The following is an 18,748-nucleotide window of genomic DNA, read 5'->3' on the forward strand; positions in this document are numbered from 1 at the left end:
AATAAATAAATAAATAAAATGAAAGAATTATAGTTGTGTTAATACAAATCTTATATATAATTTAAGAGACGTTTTTGCAACACTTCCTCACTGCACTCCAAATTCCCATCCTTGCAATTCTAGCCCATATATATATATATATATATATATATATATATATATATATATATATATATATATATATATATATATATATATATATATATATATATATATATATATATATATATATATTTGAAAAAAAAAACCAATAACCACCATTTTACTCATAACTACCCATATCACTCAATTAAAATCTAGCCCTCTATTTTAAAAACCTAAAATTTTTTTTAAAAAAATAACAATAACCACCCTTTAATAACTATCACTTCTACTAATTTTTTTCTCTATAATATATATATATATATATTCCGTGTATGAGCACGGGTGCACTCTAGTAAAAATAATGCCCTAATCATTTAGTACGACACTGCTAAGAAAGTAGATTAATTTTTTATATTACGTTTTCTTGAAAAAAAATAATCTCAATGTGTTAATTTTCCTGAAATATTCAGCCTATCCTTTTTTTTTGGAAAGAAATCTAAAGCCGATCTAATGTAATCTACTCGTAATATTTAATATATATATATATATATATATATATATATATTCTCAAAAATAAAAAAATATATATCCACTCAATATTTGAGTTTAAATTCAATTATTATATTTTCAATTGTGAAAATAATACTGTAATAACGTACATGAAAAAATAATTCATTATTTGTTAATTTTTACTAAATAATTACGGCTAAACTATACTATATGCATACATACTTCTTTTTTAACTAATACAAAGTATAGGTACAGAGTACATTTTTTTTTTTTTAACCAATACTCTATAATATACACGGATGAATTGATCATTTAACTACTACTCTTTTCGTTCCTGCTTATTTCTTTTATGAGGGCTGCCCAGTTAATCTTCATGATTAACGTTTTTTGTCAATCTTCGCAACCACGTCAGCATGTTGGCTTTGAGGGAGTCCAGTTAGCAGCCCAGTCACATGTTGAAGAATACACTTAGATGGATGTCGTTAACGGCTCCGTCACTTCTTTTTTTTTTTAATTAATTTTTTATTTTTAAATTGCTTAGTCAAAAGATGAATTAATTGTTGGTATTGACCATGCAAATACAAGGCTTTCACTCATATTTCTTCCCAACCAAGCAACATTTCTTGATTACAAAAATTCATTAACAAAAAACTTGAGTGAGCGATTGAGAACGGAAAGATGGTGAGGAAAAATCAACATCACAAGTCCGAACTAATGGTGCAATCATTTGTTTAAAGTTATCTTTGTAAGTTATTTAAATTTGTATTATTAAAAAAGGATTTTTTGATTGCATGTAATATGAATAAATAAACCTATACTAAATGATTATTTCCCTCAAAAAAAAAAATGATTATTTGAAACATTTTGTAATCAATTATAATTAAAATGGACAATATTGAGAAATTGAGATCGATGAAGTTTATAATATGTGTGGCAATTGGCCATTTTTTTATTGTGGGAAAATGCTTAATTAGATAGAAAATAGAAGTGATTGACTTGATTCTCTTTTTTTTGGCTTCCAACACCAATATATAAAATACAAGGTAATCCTAATATGATAGGATTAGGAAACTAAAATAAGGAAAAGATATCAAAAACATTAACTAGGCTTAAAACAATTCCGTCTATTTTTTTTTTTTTTTTGAGCATCTTGATTGTTTTTTAGCATCTAGATGCTAGGCTTAAACAATTCCGTCTATTTTTTTTTAACAGAAACAAAAATGGGATTAAAGTAATAGTTTAAATGGGACTAAATATATTTTAATGGGATTAAAAATAATCACAAAAATGGTAGCCCGGATGAAATAACTTCAAGTTAAATTAATTGTTTGTTGAATTTTAATATTAATTATTGTTAATAATTTGTACACATATATAATTGATTTGGTGTCATTATAGCTAAGAATTGGTTGATTGAAAGTTTGGAATTATAATTGCATTCTTTCGTGAAAAAAGAATAATTAGTGTGAGCGATGAAATTTACTATAATATTCAAAATCTATTTTAATAAAAGTCAAGCAACATTTGCATGTTGATTTATACAAATAAAGAAAGTCAATATACAAAGGGAATATGTCTCCCTCTTCCCAAATCATATCTGCCATTTGTGGGGTAATTACATTGAAACAAATTTGCATGAATTAATGAACGATGAAGTTTATATGTGAAAAGGGAATATGCCTCCTTCTTCCCAAATCATTCTTGTGTTTATATGTTTTGCTACTTTGTTTGGATTCTAAGACCTGTTTTCTTGGTTGTTTTTGAGCATCTAGATGCTTGATCTTTTATTGTATCTGCTTTAATTTGTATTACATTGAACCTTGTTTTTATTTAAGTTGAACATGCAAATAATGAGAGAATTTTGCCATATGATTAAGAAGCCAAACGTGTTTAGTTGGTTGGTCCAATTTGGCAATTGCCAGCTAAATGGACATTTAGTGTTTGTATCCATAAATAGAATTTCATAATAATTAAATTAGTGTGTTGGGAAGAGGGATTATAATGTGTAGTAGCATGTGTCATTGGGACAGTCTTTGACCGTGTTTTTATTTGGCACAAAAAATTCATTTATAGTAAACTTAGGCAGTATGAACGACTTAATAATAAAATTTTTTTTTCTGTCATTTTAATTTTAATTTTCAAAACAACGGAATAAAAAAAAATATATTAAAAATCTTATAAAAAAAAATCTGATTATATTGGAATGCGCAACAAAAATAAAACAAAAAAAAATTATGGGGTTTAGCAGGATTCGAACTCATGATGTGTGTTGGGGAGAGGGATTATAATGTGTAGTAGCAATTGCCATTGGGACAGTCTTTGACCGTGTTTTTATTTGGCACAAAAAATTCATTTATAGTAAACTTAGGCAGTGTGAACGACTTAATTAATAATAAATTTTTTTTCTGTCATTTTAATTTTAATTTTCAAAACAACGGAATAAAAAAAATATTAAAAATCTTATATAAAAAAAAATCTGATTATATTGGAAATTATTAAAAAAACATTAAAAAGTTAATTCTTCATTAGGAAATTATTAATTATTAAGAAGTATTGACTTAGCTTAGTAATTTATGTTCTTTAAAAAGGTTAGTAATTTATGTTTGCATATATATAAATAGTTTGAATGTTTTATTGGTATGTTTGAAGCATTGAATTTCTTTTTAAAGATGGTCTTATACTTTGAAACATTTCGAGCAGGTGTATGAATTGGTAGTAAGGCTTTGATTTAAAGAATGGATGATAGTATGGATGATGGAAGTGAATATGGGGATGTTCATCACACAGTTATTGATCTTGGCGATGATGATGATAACCAACTTTATGATGAATATATGTCTCCCATCAACACAAACGAGACATTGGACGAAGGAAGTGAATATGATGATGAGCATGACATTGTTAGTGAAGATGGGTTCGGGGACCGTGATGGTGATCAATTTATGTCTCCCATCAACACAATCGAGACATTACAGACAGTTGTTGGTAGTAATGACGTGAGTGTAGTGAATTTTGTTGAACCTCCTAGGGTTGGAATGATTTTTAGGAGGTGGCAAGATATCGAGGATTATTATAAAGAATATGCAGAGCAGCAGGGATTTGGGGTGACTAGGGCACAAGGTGTGTATTCAAAAGGTGAAGTGAGAGACCGTATTACAACTACATGGAGGTGTGAATGCTGGGGCAGACCAGACATGAGAGCAATAAGGGATGCCAAGAAGAGGGCAAAGGCTATGGATGTATCTGGTTCAGGTGGAGTAGTTGGGGGTGTCGTGTGTGTGGATGAGTTAAAAAAATGTAAGTGAAAGTCCAAAAAATGTGAGTGTCCAGCAAAGGTATATGCTGGTCTTAATCGTGATGGGGAGTGGGAGATAAGGAAGGTGAATTTGGAACACACGCACAACCCTACACCACGTAAGGCAAAGCTTGTTAAGGAGTATAGAGTAAAGGGCATCACACCGAGGGTTAAGAGGAGGTTGATAGATTTTTTCGAAGAAGGTGTGCCCATTTCACAAATTCATGGGTGCTTTGCGACTGAAGTGAAAGGGCTAGATAACCTCCAATTTACTGTGAAAGACTTGTCGCATGTGGTATACAAGGCAAGAAGGTTGAAAATGGTTGGGGGTGATGCATCAACATTGATGAGTTACTTTAGAAAAATGCAAGAAGGCAACAATAATTTTTTTCATTCTGAACGCTTAGACCCAGAGGGCCGGTTGAAAGATGTTATTTGGGCTGATGGGCGTAGTCGGGCCGCATATGAAGAATTTGGTGATGTTGTATGCTTCGATGCTACTTATTTGACAAATTCGTATGAGTTACCATTTGTTAATTTTGTGGGCGTAAACCACCATGGACAAACTATACTGTTGGGATGTGCATTGGTTTCCCACGAGGATTGTGATACATTTAGATGGATATTTGAACAATGGTTGTTATGTATGAACAACCAAGCTCCGGGTGCAATTCTAACTGACCAGGCAGCGGCCATGAGGAAGCCCTTAGAGGAGGTTATGCCATTGACTCGACATAGATGGTGCATTTGGCACATTATGAGGAAAATTCTAGAAAAATTGGGGAAATGTCAAAGGTTTGTATTTATGATTTCCTATTATTTGTATATGATTGAACTTACAAGAACAATAATTTACCTCTTACTTGCTAGCTTAATTATAAATTAGTTTGTGGAATAATTTATGCTCTGTGAATATGTTTAGGTACAAAGAGTTCAAGGGAGTATTGAAGGCGACAGTTTATGAAAGTTTGACTGTTAGTGAGTTCAAGACAAGGTGGGCTTCGCTAATAACTAAATTTGAATTGGAAAACAATGATTGGTTGTCTGGCCTATATGTAGAGCGATATATGTGGGTTCCGGCATTCATGAAGGACTATTTTTGGGCTGGGATGAAGACAACTCAGCGGGTTGAGAGTATAAACAGTTTCTTTGACGGTTATGTGAATCGAAAAACCAAACTATTTGAATTTCCTCAAAAGTATGCGAAGGCCATGGATAAGCGTGTGAGAGACGAGACAGCTGCTGATGCAAATTGTGCAAAATATGTAAGGAGGATAGTAACTGGTTTCAATGTTGAGAAGTTTTTCAAACTAGGTACACAGACAACAAGTTTCAAGAGGTACAAAGGGAATGTACTCGAATGATGTACTGTAACTGTAGAGAGAATCAAATGTTGGATGAAGATACAATTGAGTATGCAATTGAAGACCGTCTTTGGATTGTTCCTGAAGGATAGAGTGAAGAAGTCTTAACCAGTCGAAGAAGGTATTTGACAGCAACATTTAACAAGGTGACCAAAGAGGTCGACTGTCAATGCCATAAATTCGTAACAAATGGAATCATGTGCAACCATATGATGCAAATACTAGAGCACAACCATGTGATTGATATACCAGACATATATGTTGTTAGTCGATGGCGCAAGGATATTTTTAGGAAACACACTCGAGTCGGGGTATCATACCATGACCCAAATAAATCTGCCGCTGTAAAAAGGTACAATAAGTTGATGGCTGAGTTTGAAGAGTTATGTGACAAAGCAGCTATGGTGAATGACGATGCTATAGACATTGCCAGAAATGCTATGATGCATGTCAGATCTCAAATTGAACAATGCAGGCTTAGGAAAGCAGCAGAGAGTATTTCCATGTCATTTCCCGATGAATCTGGCTTAAGAAGTGAAAGCATAAATCAGACACAGGAGAATACAATTGATCTTGATATGGATACTGCAGATTTGTTTCCTCCTAGTGATGTGACAGTGAAGGATCCCATATTAAACAAAAAACCTCGTGGTAGGCCGAAGGGATCTAGAAATAAAACTCTCGCAGAGATGGGTTTCAAAAAACCAGGCAACAATAAGAAGAGTGCAGCAACAGGGAAAACAAAGAACAAAATCAAACTCGGCAATAAGAATTGTAGAGGGAAGGTGACTAATGAATCAATGGTCAAAGGGAAGAAATATGGTAGTAAGGGTCAAGTGAAGAAAAATAACACTACCACAGGAAAGTCAAAAGTCAAAGATAAGGATAACACTACCAAAGGGTCTGCCAAGTGTAAGCTGACAGAGAAGTCAACAGTCAAAGACAAGGAAAAAAGAGTCAAGGTAACAATAAACAATTTATAATGATAGTTTATTATTATTAATAAATTAATCCATATAAGTTTTGTTAACGTTAACATTGATTTTTGAATTGTAGGTGCATAAGGTTAAATTGCTTGAGGATTTGGTGTCGTTAGTGGATCTTACAAAAAAGGTAAGACAAGGAAAAAATATGGGGGACAAAAGTCATTTATTCTATAAAAGCCATACGTTTAATGTAACTTGTAACTAACTCCGTACAATTTTGTTTTTATAGAATAAGCGTAAGGGGACAAAAGAGATGAACATTGGTCGTCCTTCAAGTGATGGAGCAAAGAAAAGACGCACTTAAATTGATGTGGGGAGCATCCAAGATTTCCTTTCTTGACAGATTTTAATGTTTCGTTAGATAGACTTTGGCTTACAAGTTTTTACCTTTCACTTGAAAGGGTTTTTCTTGTTTTAAGCACCTTAGGATTTCTTTATTAGTTTTGGTTGTCTATGTAATACCATCAGACTTATGGATTTGGATTTGACTTATGGATTTGGATTTGGTATGCTTTGCTTAATATCAGACTTTGCTTTGCTTAAAATACCATAAACTTTGGAAGCAACCAAGTTGTTCAATTATCATTTATACTAGAATAAGTAACATAATGAAAGGATTAGAAGCCTAGCTCAAATGATTAGGATAAATTATTAAGATATCTCTAGAAATATAGCAAACTAATTAAGTGGATTGGCTTGTATATGTGTCAAGGTGTTATGAATTCATAATCTTTGTTACCATTGAATTCATAAATCAGCGAATAGATAATTCTGACTATATCTTGATAAATTGAGTAGAACAACAAATTCATGGTGCTAGGTTGTTCTACTTATATGTCTTAAAATCAAACTATTCAGTTCATTTGTAAGAATTGTGTACTCTAGAGGTACCATGTTATCCACAAACACTATAACACTAAATCACCATATTCATTGTATCCCCTTCCCAATTTCATGCCTCCCTTTTAAAATAGTTTTCAGATTGTTGGGATAAAGTAATTTAATTAAGACTCATTTCCTCATAGCTCTAGCAATCCCTGTTCATAAAGACTCTGACCACACAAGGAAATTTAGCATCCAATTTTTCAAGTCATAAATTCCAAAATAAAAAACAAAAAAAAAATTGCAAGGATCATGTCTGAAAATGCAAATACAAGAGCTTCCAACCAAGTAGTACAATACTTTACATTATCAAACTGTCTAATATTAATATTAAGTGCAACAGATCATGTCCTATTATGCAAAAACAACACGTCAACACCCATCAACCATTGAGAGTCATAGACTTGCTACTAGGTAAGTAATATCCAAAATACATACAAAAACCATCTTGTCAACTACGAAGGATCAAGTGAATGTAAGGCTAAAATATGTGGGATCCGTACCTTCCAACTCAACAAAAGCCTTTTCATCTTGTACGACCCCTTCACCCTTAATCATTTCCGACACTCCTTTCTTGATGTCGCAAGTCATAATCCTGTTGTTGATATCAAACGTAATACGCATTGTTGCTTTCCACCACTTAGTCACATACAATTCAACTTCTGTCGGGTCTTCAAATTCTTGGAAATGTGCACGGGCAAAGTGCACCGGAATGTTCTGATTTACATTAAACATAAATATTAAATAGGATAGGATAAAGACATTAAATTAATAGCAACCAAAAGAAGAATAATATCAATTCACTTAGAATTCGGATAGGATAGAATAAACTCACGATTTTAGGTTTGTCCATGTAACCCTTGGAGAAGGTGAATTCAAAAGAAGGTAGTTTTAAAAAAACCTCCATGGGCACATACTCGGTAGAGTCGACGTCACTTATTGAACCGTCATTGTCTATGAGTACAAAAGGGTCCACTACAGTGATTTCTTCATTGTCACGCCAAATCCTAACCATATACAGCATTTCATCATCGTCTTCTAAGGTTAATAGGATGCGGTCTTGCATTTTTAAATTGTTTGAGTTGACAAACTCCCTCCATCCCTGTCCTAAAAATGTTTCGAACTTCCCTGGACCCGTAAACACATGTCTAAAACGCACGGGGTACACCTTCTTCTCAGCACCTCGGTGAAGACGTAACACACGATCTGTAACATCATTCTTCACCCATACTTCTTGCACCTCTGTATTCATTCACTTTGGAACATGCTGGTAACATTTAAATATTAGTTCAATACTACCAATGCATAAGGGTTTAAAAAAAAGTTCCAATGTAGAGTGAAGAAATTACACTAGGCAAACTCACCACTTTTGAAAACTTCTGAGGAGTATCGAGCTTGACTTCAAATCGCCAAAGTGACATTGACCTTTTTTAGCACTACAATTATGAATGTACAAATTTTAGGCAATGCATAAAGGACAAGCAATAATTGATAATGTATACATGTACTATTAAATTAAATACTATTAACTTATTAAGTACAAATTCCCAAATGTACAAATTTCAGGCAATACATAAAGACAAGTGAAATTGGTAGGAATAAGGAATATAAATATTACATGTACTATTAAGTACAAATTCCCAAATGAATGTCAAAATGGGACAACAATCCCCACAAATAACCACATCTTGTTGCTAATTTTATCAACAACAGCAAGAACAATTAATATTTTATTCACATATAATCACTAAACCCATTTCTTTGCCATATTCATAATAATATACTGCAAGCTTTAAGCCAACACCTTCCTAACTAAGCTAAAAAACAAAGTGACACTATTATTGCTGTAATTTTGTCAGTAACAGACCAAATCAGCATAACCAAATCATCATAAAAATGCAATTGCTAATATTGAACAGGTTAATAATGGTTCTTATTCAATACTGTTCTGGCACCTTATTTATTCATTTGGAGCAGGGTCACAGCCCAAATCGCCATACACCATAGATAAGCAGAGCAAATCAGCATAAAAACTATGAAAACAGAGGAGAGGGTTTTGGTTTATCCTTGTATATTCAGGGAACCGATTCCATAATCACCCCCAAACCAAACGCAGGACAAAACTTGTACCAAATGTTCAGGCAACAGTTCAAAGACGAAAGTAGTGCATCAATTTTCCAGAATTCGACCAGCAATTGATAGTCATATTTGAAGGTCAAGGTTCATGCAATGTATAAATCATTATCAAACACAAGAATTCTTACTCTTTATCAATCAAACACAAATTCCGAATTGATTATCAAATTTCAAGATTACTAAGTTTTAAAATTCAAGATTAAACACGATTATGAAGTACTTTTCGAAAGGAGAATGGGAGACGTACCTGGTCGGAGATGATTTGGCTTGGATCAGCGTTCACGGCCGGCAATGGGGAAGTGAAGGAAGAGTTTCGGAAAATTTTGAGTCAATGACGGTTAAGTTAGGGTTTAAAAGTGAATGAGATTGAATACAAATTTTAAATTGTGCAAATTGGCCTTTTCAATCCGCCCGTTACACGTGTATAAAATGGGTGGATAGGGTCAATTGCTTTAGATCCTCCCTTTGCACGTGTTGCAAATGGGTGGATAGGGTGAATCAATTTTGTTCAACCCTATATGAAACTTCTATTCTTAAAAAAAAAAAAAATTATATTAACATATATTTTACATACTTTTTTTTTATTGTGAACATATTTTATATATTTTACATACTAGGAATCTTTTACTTACAAATATACTAACATAGATTATAACTAAGGTATTAAAATATTAGTGGTTTATTAAATCATTTGAATCAAGTGTTTCATAAAGTTTATTTTTTTTTTTATTTTTTATGATTAGATGTTGTTACAACTAAAAAATGTCCAAATACTTAATTTTAAATGTGCTTATATGCGAGTAAGTTCCCGTGGAGTTTGCAAGAGAGAATTTGTATGGATACCCCCCGTCATGTGATGTGCAAATCCTTGTTGGATGCAACACTTGGAAGGCAGTTATGAAGATCAAGTATGATGCCAATAAGAACATAGTGAAATGTTTGATCAAGGAAGGTGTGAATTCTATGATTATAAAAGAATGTTTTAAGGCCGGCCAGACCATGACTTTCATATGAAGATCAAGTATGATGCTAATAAGAACATAGTGTATTTGACTTTCATTTGATTCAAATAGGTTTGTTTTGTTTGGAATGTGTTTGACTTTCGTATGACTTTATTAGATATTGTAAATGCAATTGATCGACTTTCACTTTATTCAAATAACTTATTTGAATGTGTTTGTTTTTTTATTTGACTCAATTAGTTTTGTCGAATGCATTTACTTTCATTTTATTCAAAAATTTGTTTGCATGAGTTTTACTTTCATTTGATTCAATTAGCTCTTTTGAGTGTAATTGACTTTCATTTGACTCAATTTGTTTTTGTTAAGTGTATTATCTGACTTTCATTTGATTCAAATAGGTTTGTTTTGTTTAAAATGTGTTGGCTTTCGTGTGATCTAGATTTTGTAGTATGTATGTCTTTTAAATGGACATTGTTAGTGTTTGTATCCATAAATAGAATTTCATAATAATTAAATTAGTGTATATACATATATTTTTGTAAAGAGTTAATGTCTAATTTGGTATTAACTAAGTTGGTTTAATTGTATGTCAATTTTCTAAGTGTGAACGACTTAATAATAAATTTTTTTCAAAACAACGGATTAAAAAAAAAATATTAAAAATCTTATATAAAAAAAAATCTGATTATATTGGAATGTGCAACAAAAATAAAACAAAAAAAATTGGGGAGGGGGTGGGGGGTATGAGGGGTTTAGCAAGATTCAAACCCTGATGTGTGGTAGGGGTGATGGAGTAGAGCGTGTAGTAACAAGTGCCATTGGGACAGTCTTTGACCGTGTTGATTTTGACACAAAAAAAAGTTTTATACCAAACTTTGTCAATAAGAACGCTCACAAAAAATCCTAACCCTTTTTTTTTCTGCAAACCATATTTTATAATTTTTCTGTCATTTTAATTTTAATTTTCAGAACAACGGAATTAAAAAAAATATATATTAAAAATCTTATAAAAAAATAAATTCTGATTACAAAAAATTAAAAGACCTCTTATCTAAGTAATTAAATAGATACTACAAGACAGTAATAATCCTTAGGGTTATTATTGTCTTAATTTAAAATTGTACATTCTCCACAGCAATCCCTTAAATAACAATTCAATACGACGCAATTAAAAGTAAGAGCATCTTTTTAATATTATAACGTACATCACAACTTTATAACCCTTAACTTCTAATCTAAAGTTATGGATTATAAATTAATTATACTAATGTGTAATATTATTTATTCTGATGTATAACTTATAATCTAGGTTACTGATTATAAAAATTGATGTTGTCGAATTTAAGGTATGGATTCTAAATTAATGGAAGAAACTCCTTCTTGAATTATTGTTCAAGGCATATATGTAACGGTTCCAGCTACTTATCAAATTCCGTGATTTTGGGAGTTAAGTAAACTTTTTTTTTTTTTATTAAAGTAAACTTCTCTTTTTATAAACCAAGCAAAAAAAAAATCAACTTTCTTTATTTTTTGAAAAAAAAAAAATCATTTTACAGCAAATTAATCAGAAGTATAAATTTTTAAATATATAAAGAAAATTTTGGAACGTAAAATTTACAAAAATGAACAAAAAATTGCAAAATAAAAAAGGACGTCTGGGGTTTAGCAAGAATCGAACCTTTGGTGTTGAGTTCAATATGGAATGGTGAATGAAGACCATTGGGGCAATATGACGACTTTGATTTATTGTCATTAAAGAATAATTTTGTACGTTTATTTTTGCCCAAATAATTTATTGTTTTTGTGGTTTTGGGATATTTGCCACATTTTACTCTCTCTCAGTCTTATAATTTCCATTCCTTTGAAACAAAACACAAACACTACTACCTTCAACCCCAAACCCTAACCCTAACCCCTGTTCATCATCGAATCTCTCTCTCTCAATTGAGGTCTTGCACCCTATTTTTCGGTTCACTTCAATCAGGTACTAGTCCGAATGTTCCCAATCCTTTTATTTCTTGTTTTGTTTTATTTACATGCATTATTTTGTAGAATTATCTAAAAGATGTGCTCTGCTTTTGATAGCAATCTAAACAGAATTTGCAATCTTTTTTTTTTTCTAAATAATTGTTGCTATAAAATTCATTACGGATTGATCTAATTTGTAGTTGCGCTATGATTTTGATTAACGGAAATTTCAGCGGACCTACATTCTTGTTATAGGAAATGTTCAATTGAATATTTATCATTTTGGGTTCCATTTTTTGTGAAATTGTGATGTTTTTAGTGCAATTTTGTGTTTATCGTGTTTGTGATAGTTGAATTTTGCTGTGTTAAGACACTCCTATGGGTAGTTTATTAGATGTGTTTTTGGAAGTTGATAATGACATGTCTCTGCAGTTATTCTACTGTTGTTGTGGTTGTTCTTGAATGTAAACAAAATTCCTTGTAATTATGGTGTCCTTTGTTATTATCCACGTCATACTATAACCCCTGATTTTATTTTTAATCCCTTGTTCTAATGGAAGCAATTTGTAATAGGTGGAGTTATAATGTCTGTTACCAATTTTGAATTCACAATCGATACTCGTAAGCGCTTACGAAATGTGGTGAGTTCATTGTGCTAGGTACTTGCTATGTACTTTATCAAAAAATTAGTAGATTTGCTACAGAATGATATGTTCTCTGTTTATTTAACCAGCCTCTTCCGAATCGTATGTCTCGTGGGATTAAAGACATGTGGACCACGTGGAATAAGTACCGCGTAAAGATTGTTCTGACCCTACAACGGGGAACTGATAGAACTAAGCACAAGGTCCATTTAAAGGAAGTTGTTTGGGGTGATGGGAAAGTTGAGACCTTTTTAAGCAAGGGTTGGAGTGAGTTTGTCAGCTCAAACAACATAGAAGTTGGAGATCGTATTCTCTTGACCTTGGAGAACTATGTGAACATGATATATCGGGTTAGGATTTGGAGGGATGACATTGAAATTACAGGAACTGAAGTAGGATCAGATAGCGATGAAGAAGATCCATACTTCGACTTCCAGTTTCTGCACAGCTATGTCTTTAAACCAACCATTGTAAGTTGCACTTGGTTTGTTGATACAATTGTACATGTTTGATAATTTTTTGTTTTTCCTATCATATCTTACTTCCTCTACGTTTTCTAATTTTATTTGTGTAGAACGTCCCTCTGAAATTTGCCAAAGCATAATTCAACGGCCTCGGAAAAGAGACCAAAGTTGCATTGTACTTCAACACTACAAAGTATGAAGCCACAATGCACATTAGGAGGGATCGAAACAAAAAGATTATTTCTTGCAACCTCAAGAAAGGAGTACTAGAGTTCATATGTGGTGAGGATGTTCAAGAGAACGAGAATGTTCGCGTTGAGTTGTATGGCTGGAATCCTAACCCAATATTAAACATCATTTTTATTTGACAAGTTCTATAGCATCCAGGTTGTAATCGGATAGAAGTATAAGAAACTTATATAATTTTGATTGCTTGTGTGATGTCCAGAAAATGGCTGAAATAAACCCCCTTTTTTGGTTTCAATGCATGGTTGATGAGTCAACTCAATTACGGCTGGTGAGTCATCGAATTCTAACCTCACTTATGTAAACTAGTTTTGTTTTATTAATAGAATTTACGTAAAAGTAGAGTTACTAATTGAATTTTAACAGATTCTATCCTGAAAGGATCATGGAGCATATGCAAACGACATCTGGGAAATTTTTCGTAGGAAAAGGTCACCGTGGTAGACCTTTTCCTATTATCGTTAGATTGGTACAAATAGGAAAACAATCCTTGTGTATAATCGAGGATGGATGGTCAGATTTCATGGAAGATAATGACATCAAGAATGGAGATATCATGGAGATCTACTATTATGGAAATTTCCATTTCAGGGTAAAAATTCTCCGTGACTGCTGGGTGGTGTCGGATAATGAGGAGGATGGAGATGACAACAACTTTAAAATTCCCATGACTGATCAAAATATGTTCCATACTCGATTTACAAATGATTACATCAAAGTTGGGAGAATGGTATGAAATTAAGGGTGTATGCAACCTTTTGAATACATCAAAAATACATAACTTGTTTTATTCTCATATTTTTTTAATCTCAAACATTATCTCTTACTAATATTATTTTAATGATATATTTTGACAGTATGTCCCGGTTGAATTTGCAAGAGAGAACTTGAGTGGCTACCCAGAGTCATTTGAAGTTGATATCCTTGTTGGTAAATCTAGCAAAGCCTATCGTGCAAGTGTGAAGATCAAGTATGGCCGAACCAAAATCATAAGGGATTGTGTAATCAAGGAAGGTGTGAATAAGATGATAAACGAAGAAGGATTTAGGCATGGTTAGGTCATCACAGTGGAGTTCTTTGGTGATGTTAAACTACCAATATTCTACATACCCAACTAATTAAAGTTGAAACTTATGGTTTATCTTGAACATCATAGGCAATGGAAATTTATTATCATCTAGAAAAACTCACTTTGTTTCTGTTGTGTTTTTGTTGTTGGATTGCAAGAAGATATTCTTAATTTGTCTTTTATTGTATTAAAGGAATTGATTTAGTTTTACTTTGAATTTAGTCTAAAGTTGAATCATTAAGTAATGCATCCATAGTAGTATGATAGTAAACAGTACATTAGTTGAACTTTATAAATTAAATTATTTCATTTAATTAATTTTATTTAGTATATACATCTACCTACTACAAACCCAAATTTATGGAAGTAATAAGCCCAAAGCGCAATTACAAAGTAACAACAAATAATGTTTCAAAAAATTAAATTACTACTTTGACAACTTACTGAAAAATTCACATTTAGGTTTGACCTACGAAACTTTTAGTCAAATTGACCTACAAAACTTTTCATGCAAGTAGTCTATATGGTGGTACTTGTGCATACTTGACTACTTGTTGTCCAAGTTTAGGTTTGCTTGTGATTATTTACTTGATGTCCAAGTGTAGGTTTGCATGTGATGATGTGACTATAAATTGTATGGAGGACTATGGACCATTGGACCTAAAATTTTACAATTCACCAATCATGTATCATTACAAATACTTCACTATTTTAGTCAAAATTTTTCATGCAAGTAAGCCTATATGAACTACTCTAGAAATCTATTGTCGATGCAAGTGTTCTCCATGCAATTAGTCAAATATTCAAATATTTTATTGTTGTCTAAGAGATAATTTACAATTTTTAATGTAAATGTAATCACATTTTTTCCCTTATCCAATATTTAAAATTTAAAATATATTTGATCCCATTTAATTTCTAAATAAGGAAAAGTAAAAAAAAAATAATAATAAAAAAGGTAAAAGAACCAAGTTTGCTAATGAACAAGGAACTCTGTAACAACTAATAAAAAATCCTAACCCTTTTTTTTTCTGCAAACCATACTTTATAATTTTTTTCCTGTCATTTTAATTTTAATTTTCAAAACAACGGAATTAAAAAAAATATTAAAATTTTATAAAAAAAAATAAAATCTGATTACAAAAATAAAACAAAAAAAAAATTGGGGGGGGGGGGGGTATGAGCGGTTTAGCAGGATTCGAACCCCTGATGTGTGGTAGGGGAGATGGAGTAGAGCGTGTAGTAGCAAGTGCCATTGGGACAGTCATCGACCGTGTTGATTTTGGCACAAATAAATGTTTTATACCAAACTTTGTCTGTGTGAACGCTCACAAAATATCCTAACCCTTTTTTTTTTTTTTTTTTTTTTTTGCAAACCATACTTTATTATTTTTTTTTCTGTCATTTTAATTTTAATTTTCAAAACAACGGAATTAAAAAAAAATATTAAAATTTTATAAAAAAATAATATCTGATTACAAAAATAAAACAAAAAGAAAAAATTGGGGGGCGGGGGGTATGCGGGGTTTAGCAGGATTCGAACCCCTGATGTGTGGTAGGGGAGATGGAATAGAGCGTGTAGTAGCAAGTGCCATTGGGACAGTCACTGACCGTGTTGATTTTGGCACAAAAAAAATTTTTATACCAAACTTTGTCTGTGTGAACGCTCACAAAATATCCTAACACTTTTTTTTTTTTTTTCTGCAAACCATACTTTATTATTTTTTTTTCTGTCATTTTAATATTAATTTTCAAAACAACGGAATTAAAAAAAAATTAAAATTTTATAAAAATATAAAATCTGATTACAAAAATAAAACAAAAAAAAATTTGGGGGGGGGGGGGTATGAGGGGTTTAGCAGGATTCGAACCCTTGATGTGTGGTAGGGGAGATGGAGTAGAGTGTATAGTAGCAAGTGCCATTGGGACAGTCATCGACCGTGTTGATTTTGGCACAAATAAATCTTTTATACCAAACTTTGTCTGTGTGAACGCTCACAAAAAATCCTAACCCTTTTTTTTTTTCTGCAAACCATACTTTATAATTTTTTTTCCTGTCATTTTAATTTTAATTTTCAAACAATGGAATTAAAAAAATATATATTAAAAATTTATAAAAAAAATAAAATCTGATTACTTGTGATTATATACTTGATGTCCAAGTGTAGGTTTGCATGTGATGATGTGATTATAAATTGTATGGAGGACTATGGACCTACAATTTTACAATTCACCAATCATGTATCATTACAAATACTTCACTATTTTAGTCAAAACTTTTCATGCAAGTAAGCCTATATGAACTACTCTAGAAATCTATTGTCGATGCAAGTGTTCTCCATGCAATTAGTTCTAAGAGCATCTCCAATGGTATACAAAAAGAACTTGCTTGCAAATTAAATTAAATTGTAAGCATGTAAAATAAAAAAAAAATTAATAAAAAAATAATAAGAATTGGATAAAATGTAAAGTGTTGGGAACATGGAGTATAGATCAATCTGCTGCATATATACATATACATAGTATCTCTCACTCAAGGTTTTTTTTTTTTTTTTTTTTATAAGTCAATATTTCCAAAATTAAATTAATTTTTATAGAAAAAAAATTTGAAAAAAAAATTCAAGCTACACTGCTTGTTTGAGCAGGACCTACTTGAAAGTAGCTTGCTTTCTTTCTTCTCCAATGGTTGAGCTACAAATATGTAATTCTTAAATATTGCAAGCAATACCCTAAAAAGGCCTAAAACTAACCATTGGAGATGCTCTTATATTGTGACATGTGTATGGTAGAATTTTTTTTTTTTTTATTTATTTATTTTTCCAAGCTACAATATTCTATTGCTAACCATTGGAGCACATTGTAGCTTAAAAATAATTAGCTTGAAATTTTGATGTATCAAGGTAAGCTACAAGCCTTTGTAGCTTACCATTGGAGATGCTCTAAGTATCCAACTTTAAACCTTCAACTTAATCTCCATTAAATATGGAAATTAAAGTATAACTAGATAATCAATGAAAACCCTCACTAAACTTAAAAAAAGGAATCTAATTTTATACACTGGATTATTTTAAGTTTTATACATGGATAGGAATAGTATGGTGTTCAATAAAAATAATTAAAAACTCTCACAACTCTACAACTCTATAATTTTCAAACTCTAGAGGATCTCAACACGATTAGTATAACAAAGATGATTGTTCCAACTTTAAATTGATTATACAGTTCAAAATTATTTAATTACTGCTCTCCACAACTCTCCCTTATTCTTGTACTAATTGATGTATCAAAAGTTTGAACACTAATCTCAATTCAGAATCTCTGATCGAAATTCGGCTACAAACCTCACAAATTTTGCTTTCGATTGTTTGTAGAATAGACACAAAATTGTAACACCAAAATTAAATCCAATTAGACTAGCAATTAAGTTCACAATTACAGTCACAAATTCACAATGCAGATAGACTAATTAATTATCTAGATTGACATATAATTAAAATTAAAAGATTAATCACAATCCAGATAATTAATAATCCAAAATCCATAATTAAAAGATCAAATACAACCAAAATCCAAAATTAAAATATCAATTACAACCCAAATCCAAAATTAAAATATCAATTACAACCCAAATCCATAATTAAAAGATCAATTACATTTAAAATCCATAATTCCAAATCAAAAACTTCATTGTCTACAATTTTCTAATAACTTACATATCATCCGAGATTCTTATTTAATTAAAAACCGTAACATACCTTGAATAATTAATCTGAATTGTTACCATCATCACTTTGAGAGACTTCAGGAGAATGGAATTGGTCGAGGTACCCAGCAATTCCATCCTCCTTTGTCTTGTAGTCACTCGTATCTTCCTGCTGCTGATCGTCCTCTTCTTTTTCCGATATGATTGCTCCTCCTCCGAATTCAATTGCTGCTGTTGCTGGCCCTGTTGCACCGCAGCATCTACCCCTATTGCAGAAGCATCCTCTACTTGTTCTTCCTGTACTTGTTCTTCCTGGACAACTACATTTAAATCAATGTTCAGTTTCATTTGACCCTGACCCTCATCGTCGCTGATCTCCATATCAGCCTCCCCTCCTTCAACCCCAACACCCATATCCCCCTTACACTAAGCCCT

The 18,748-nt window shown here is 31.7% G+C and overlaps 1 protein-coding gene across 1 annotated transcript; it reads left to right on the top strand.

Moving 5' to 3' along the window:
- The first annotated feature begins 3,329 nt into the window (after positions 1–3,329).
- LOC145616714 (protein FAR1-RELATED SEQUENCE 6-like) lies at positions 3,330–6,543 on the top strand. The gene is made up of 6 exons (XM_081671460.1): positions 3,330–3,840; positions 3,925–4,684; positions 4,812–5,241; positions 5,346–6,215; positions 6,310–6,366; positions 6,469–6,543. Exons 1-6 carry the CDS (start codon positions 3,330–3,332, stop codon positions 6,541–6,543), a joined length of 2,703 nt encoding a protein of 900 aa, XP_081527586.1.
- The last annotated feature ends 12,205 nt before the right edge of the window (positions 6,544–18,748 follow it).

Source organism: Chenopodium album, chromosome 26 (assembly GCF_948465745.1).
Source record: "Chenopodium album chromosome 26, dcCheAlbu1.1, whole genome shotgun sequence".
In the NCBI taxonomy this organism is placed as follows: Eukaryota; Viridiplantae; Streptophyta; class Magnoliopsida; order Caryophyllales; family Amaranthaceae; genus Chenopodium; species Chenopodium album.

What these genes read in the sequence shown, in the direction of transcription:
- LOC145616714 (XM_081671460.1), top strand. Translation starts at nt 3,330, where the DNA reads ATGGATGATAGTATGGATGATGGAAGTGAATATGGGGATGTTCATCAC. An exon ending in AAAGGCTATGGATGTATCTG is followed by an intron (nt 3,841 to 3,924) that starts GTTCAGGTGGAG and finishes GTGAGTGTCCAG; the next exon opens with CAAAGGTATATGCTGGTCTT. An exon ending in ACAAGGAAAAAAGAGTCAAG is followed by an intron (nt 6,216 to 6,309) that starts GTAACAATAAAC and finishes TTTGAATTGTAG; the next exon opens with GTGCATAAGGTTAAATTGCT.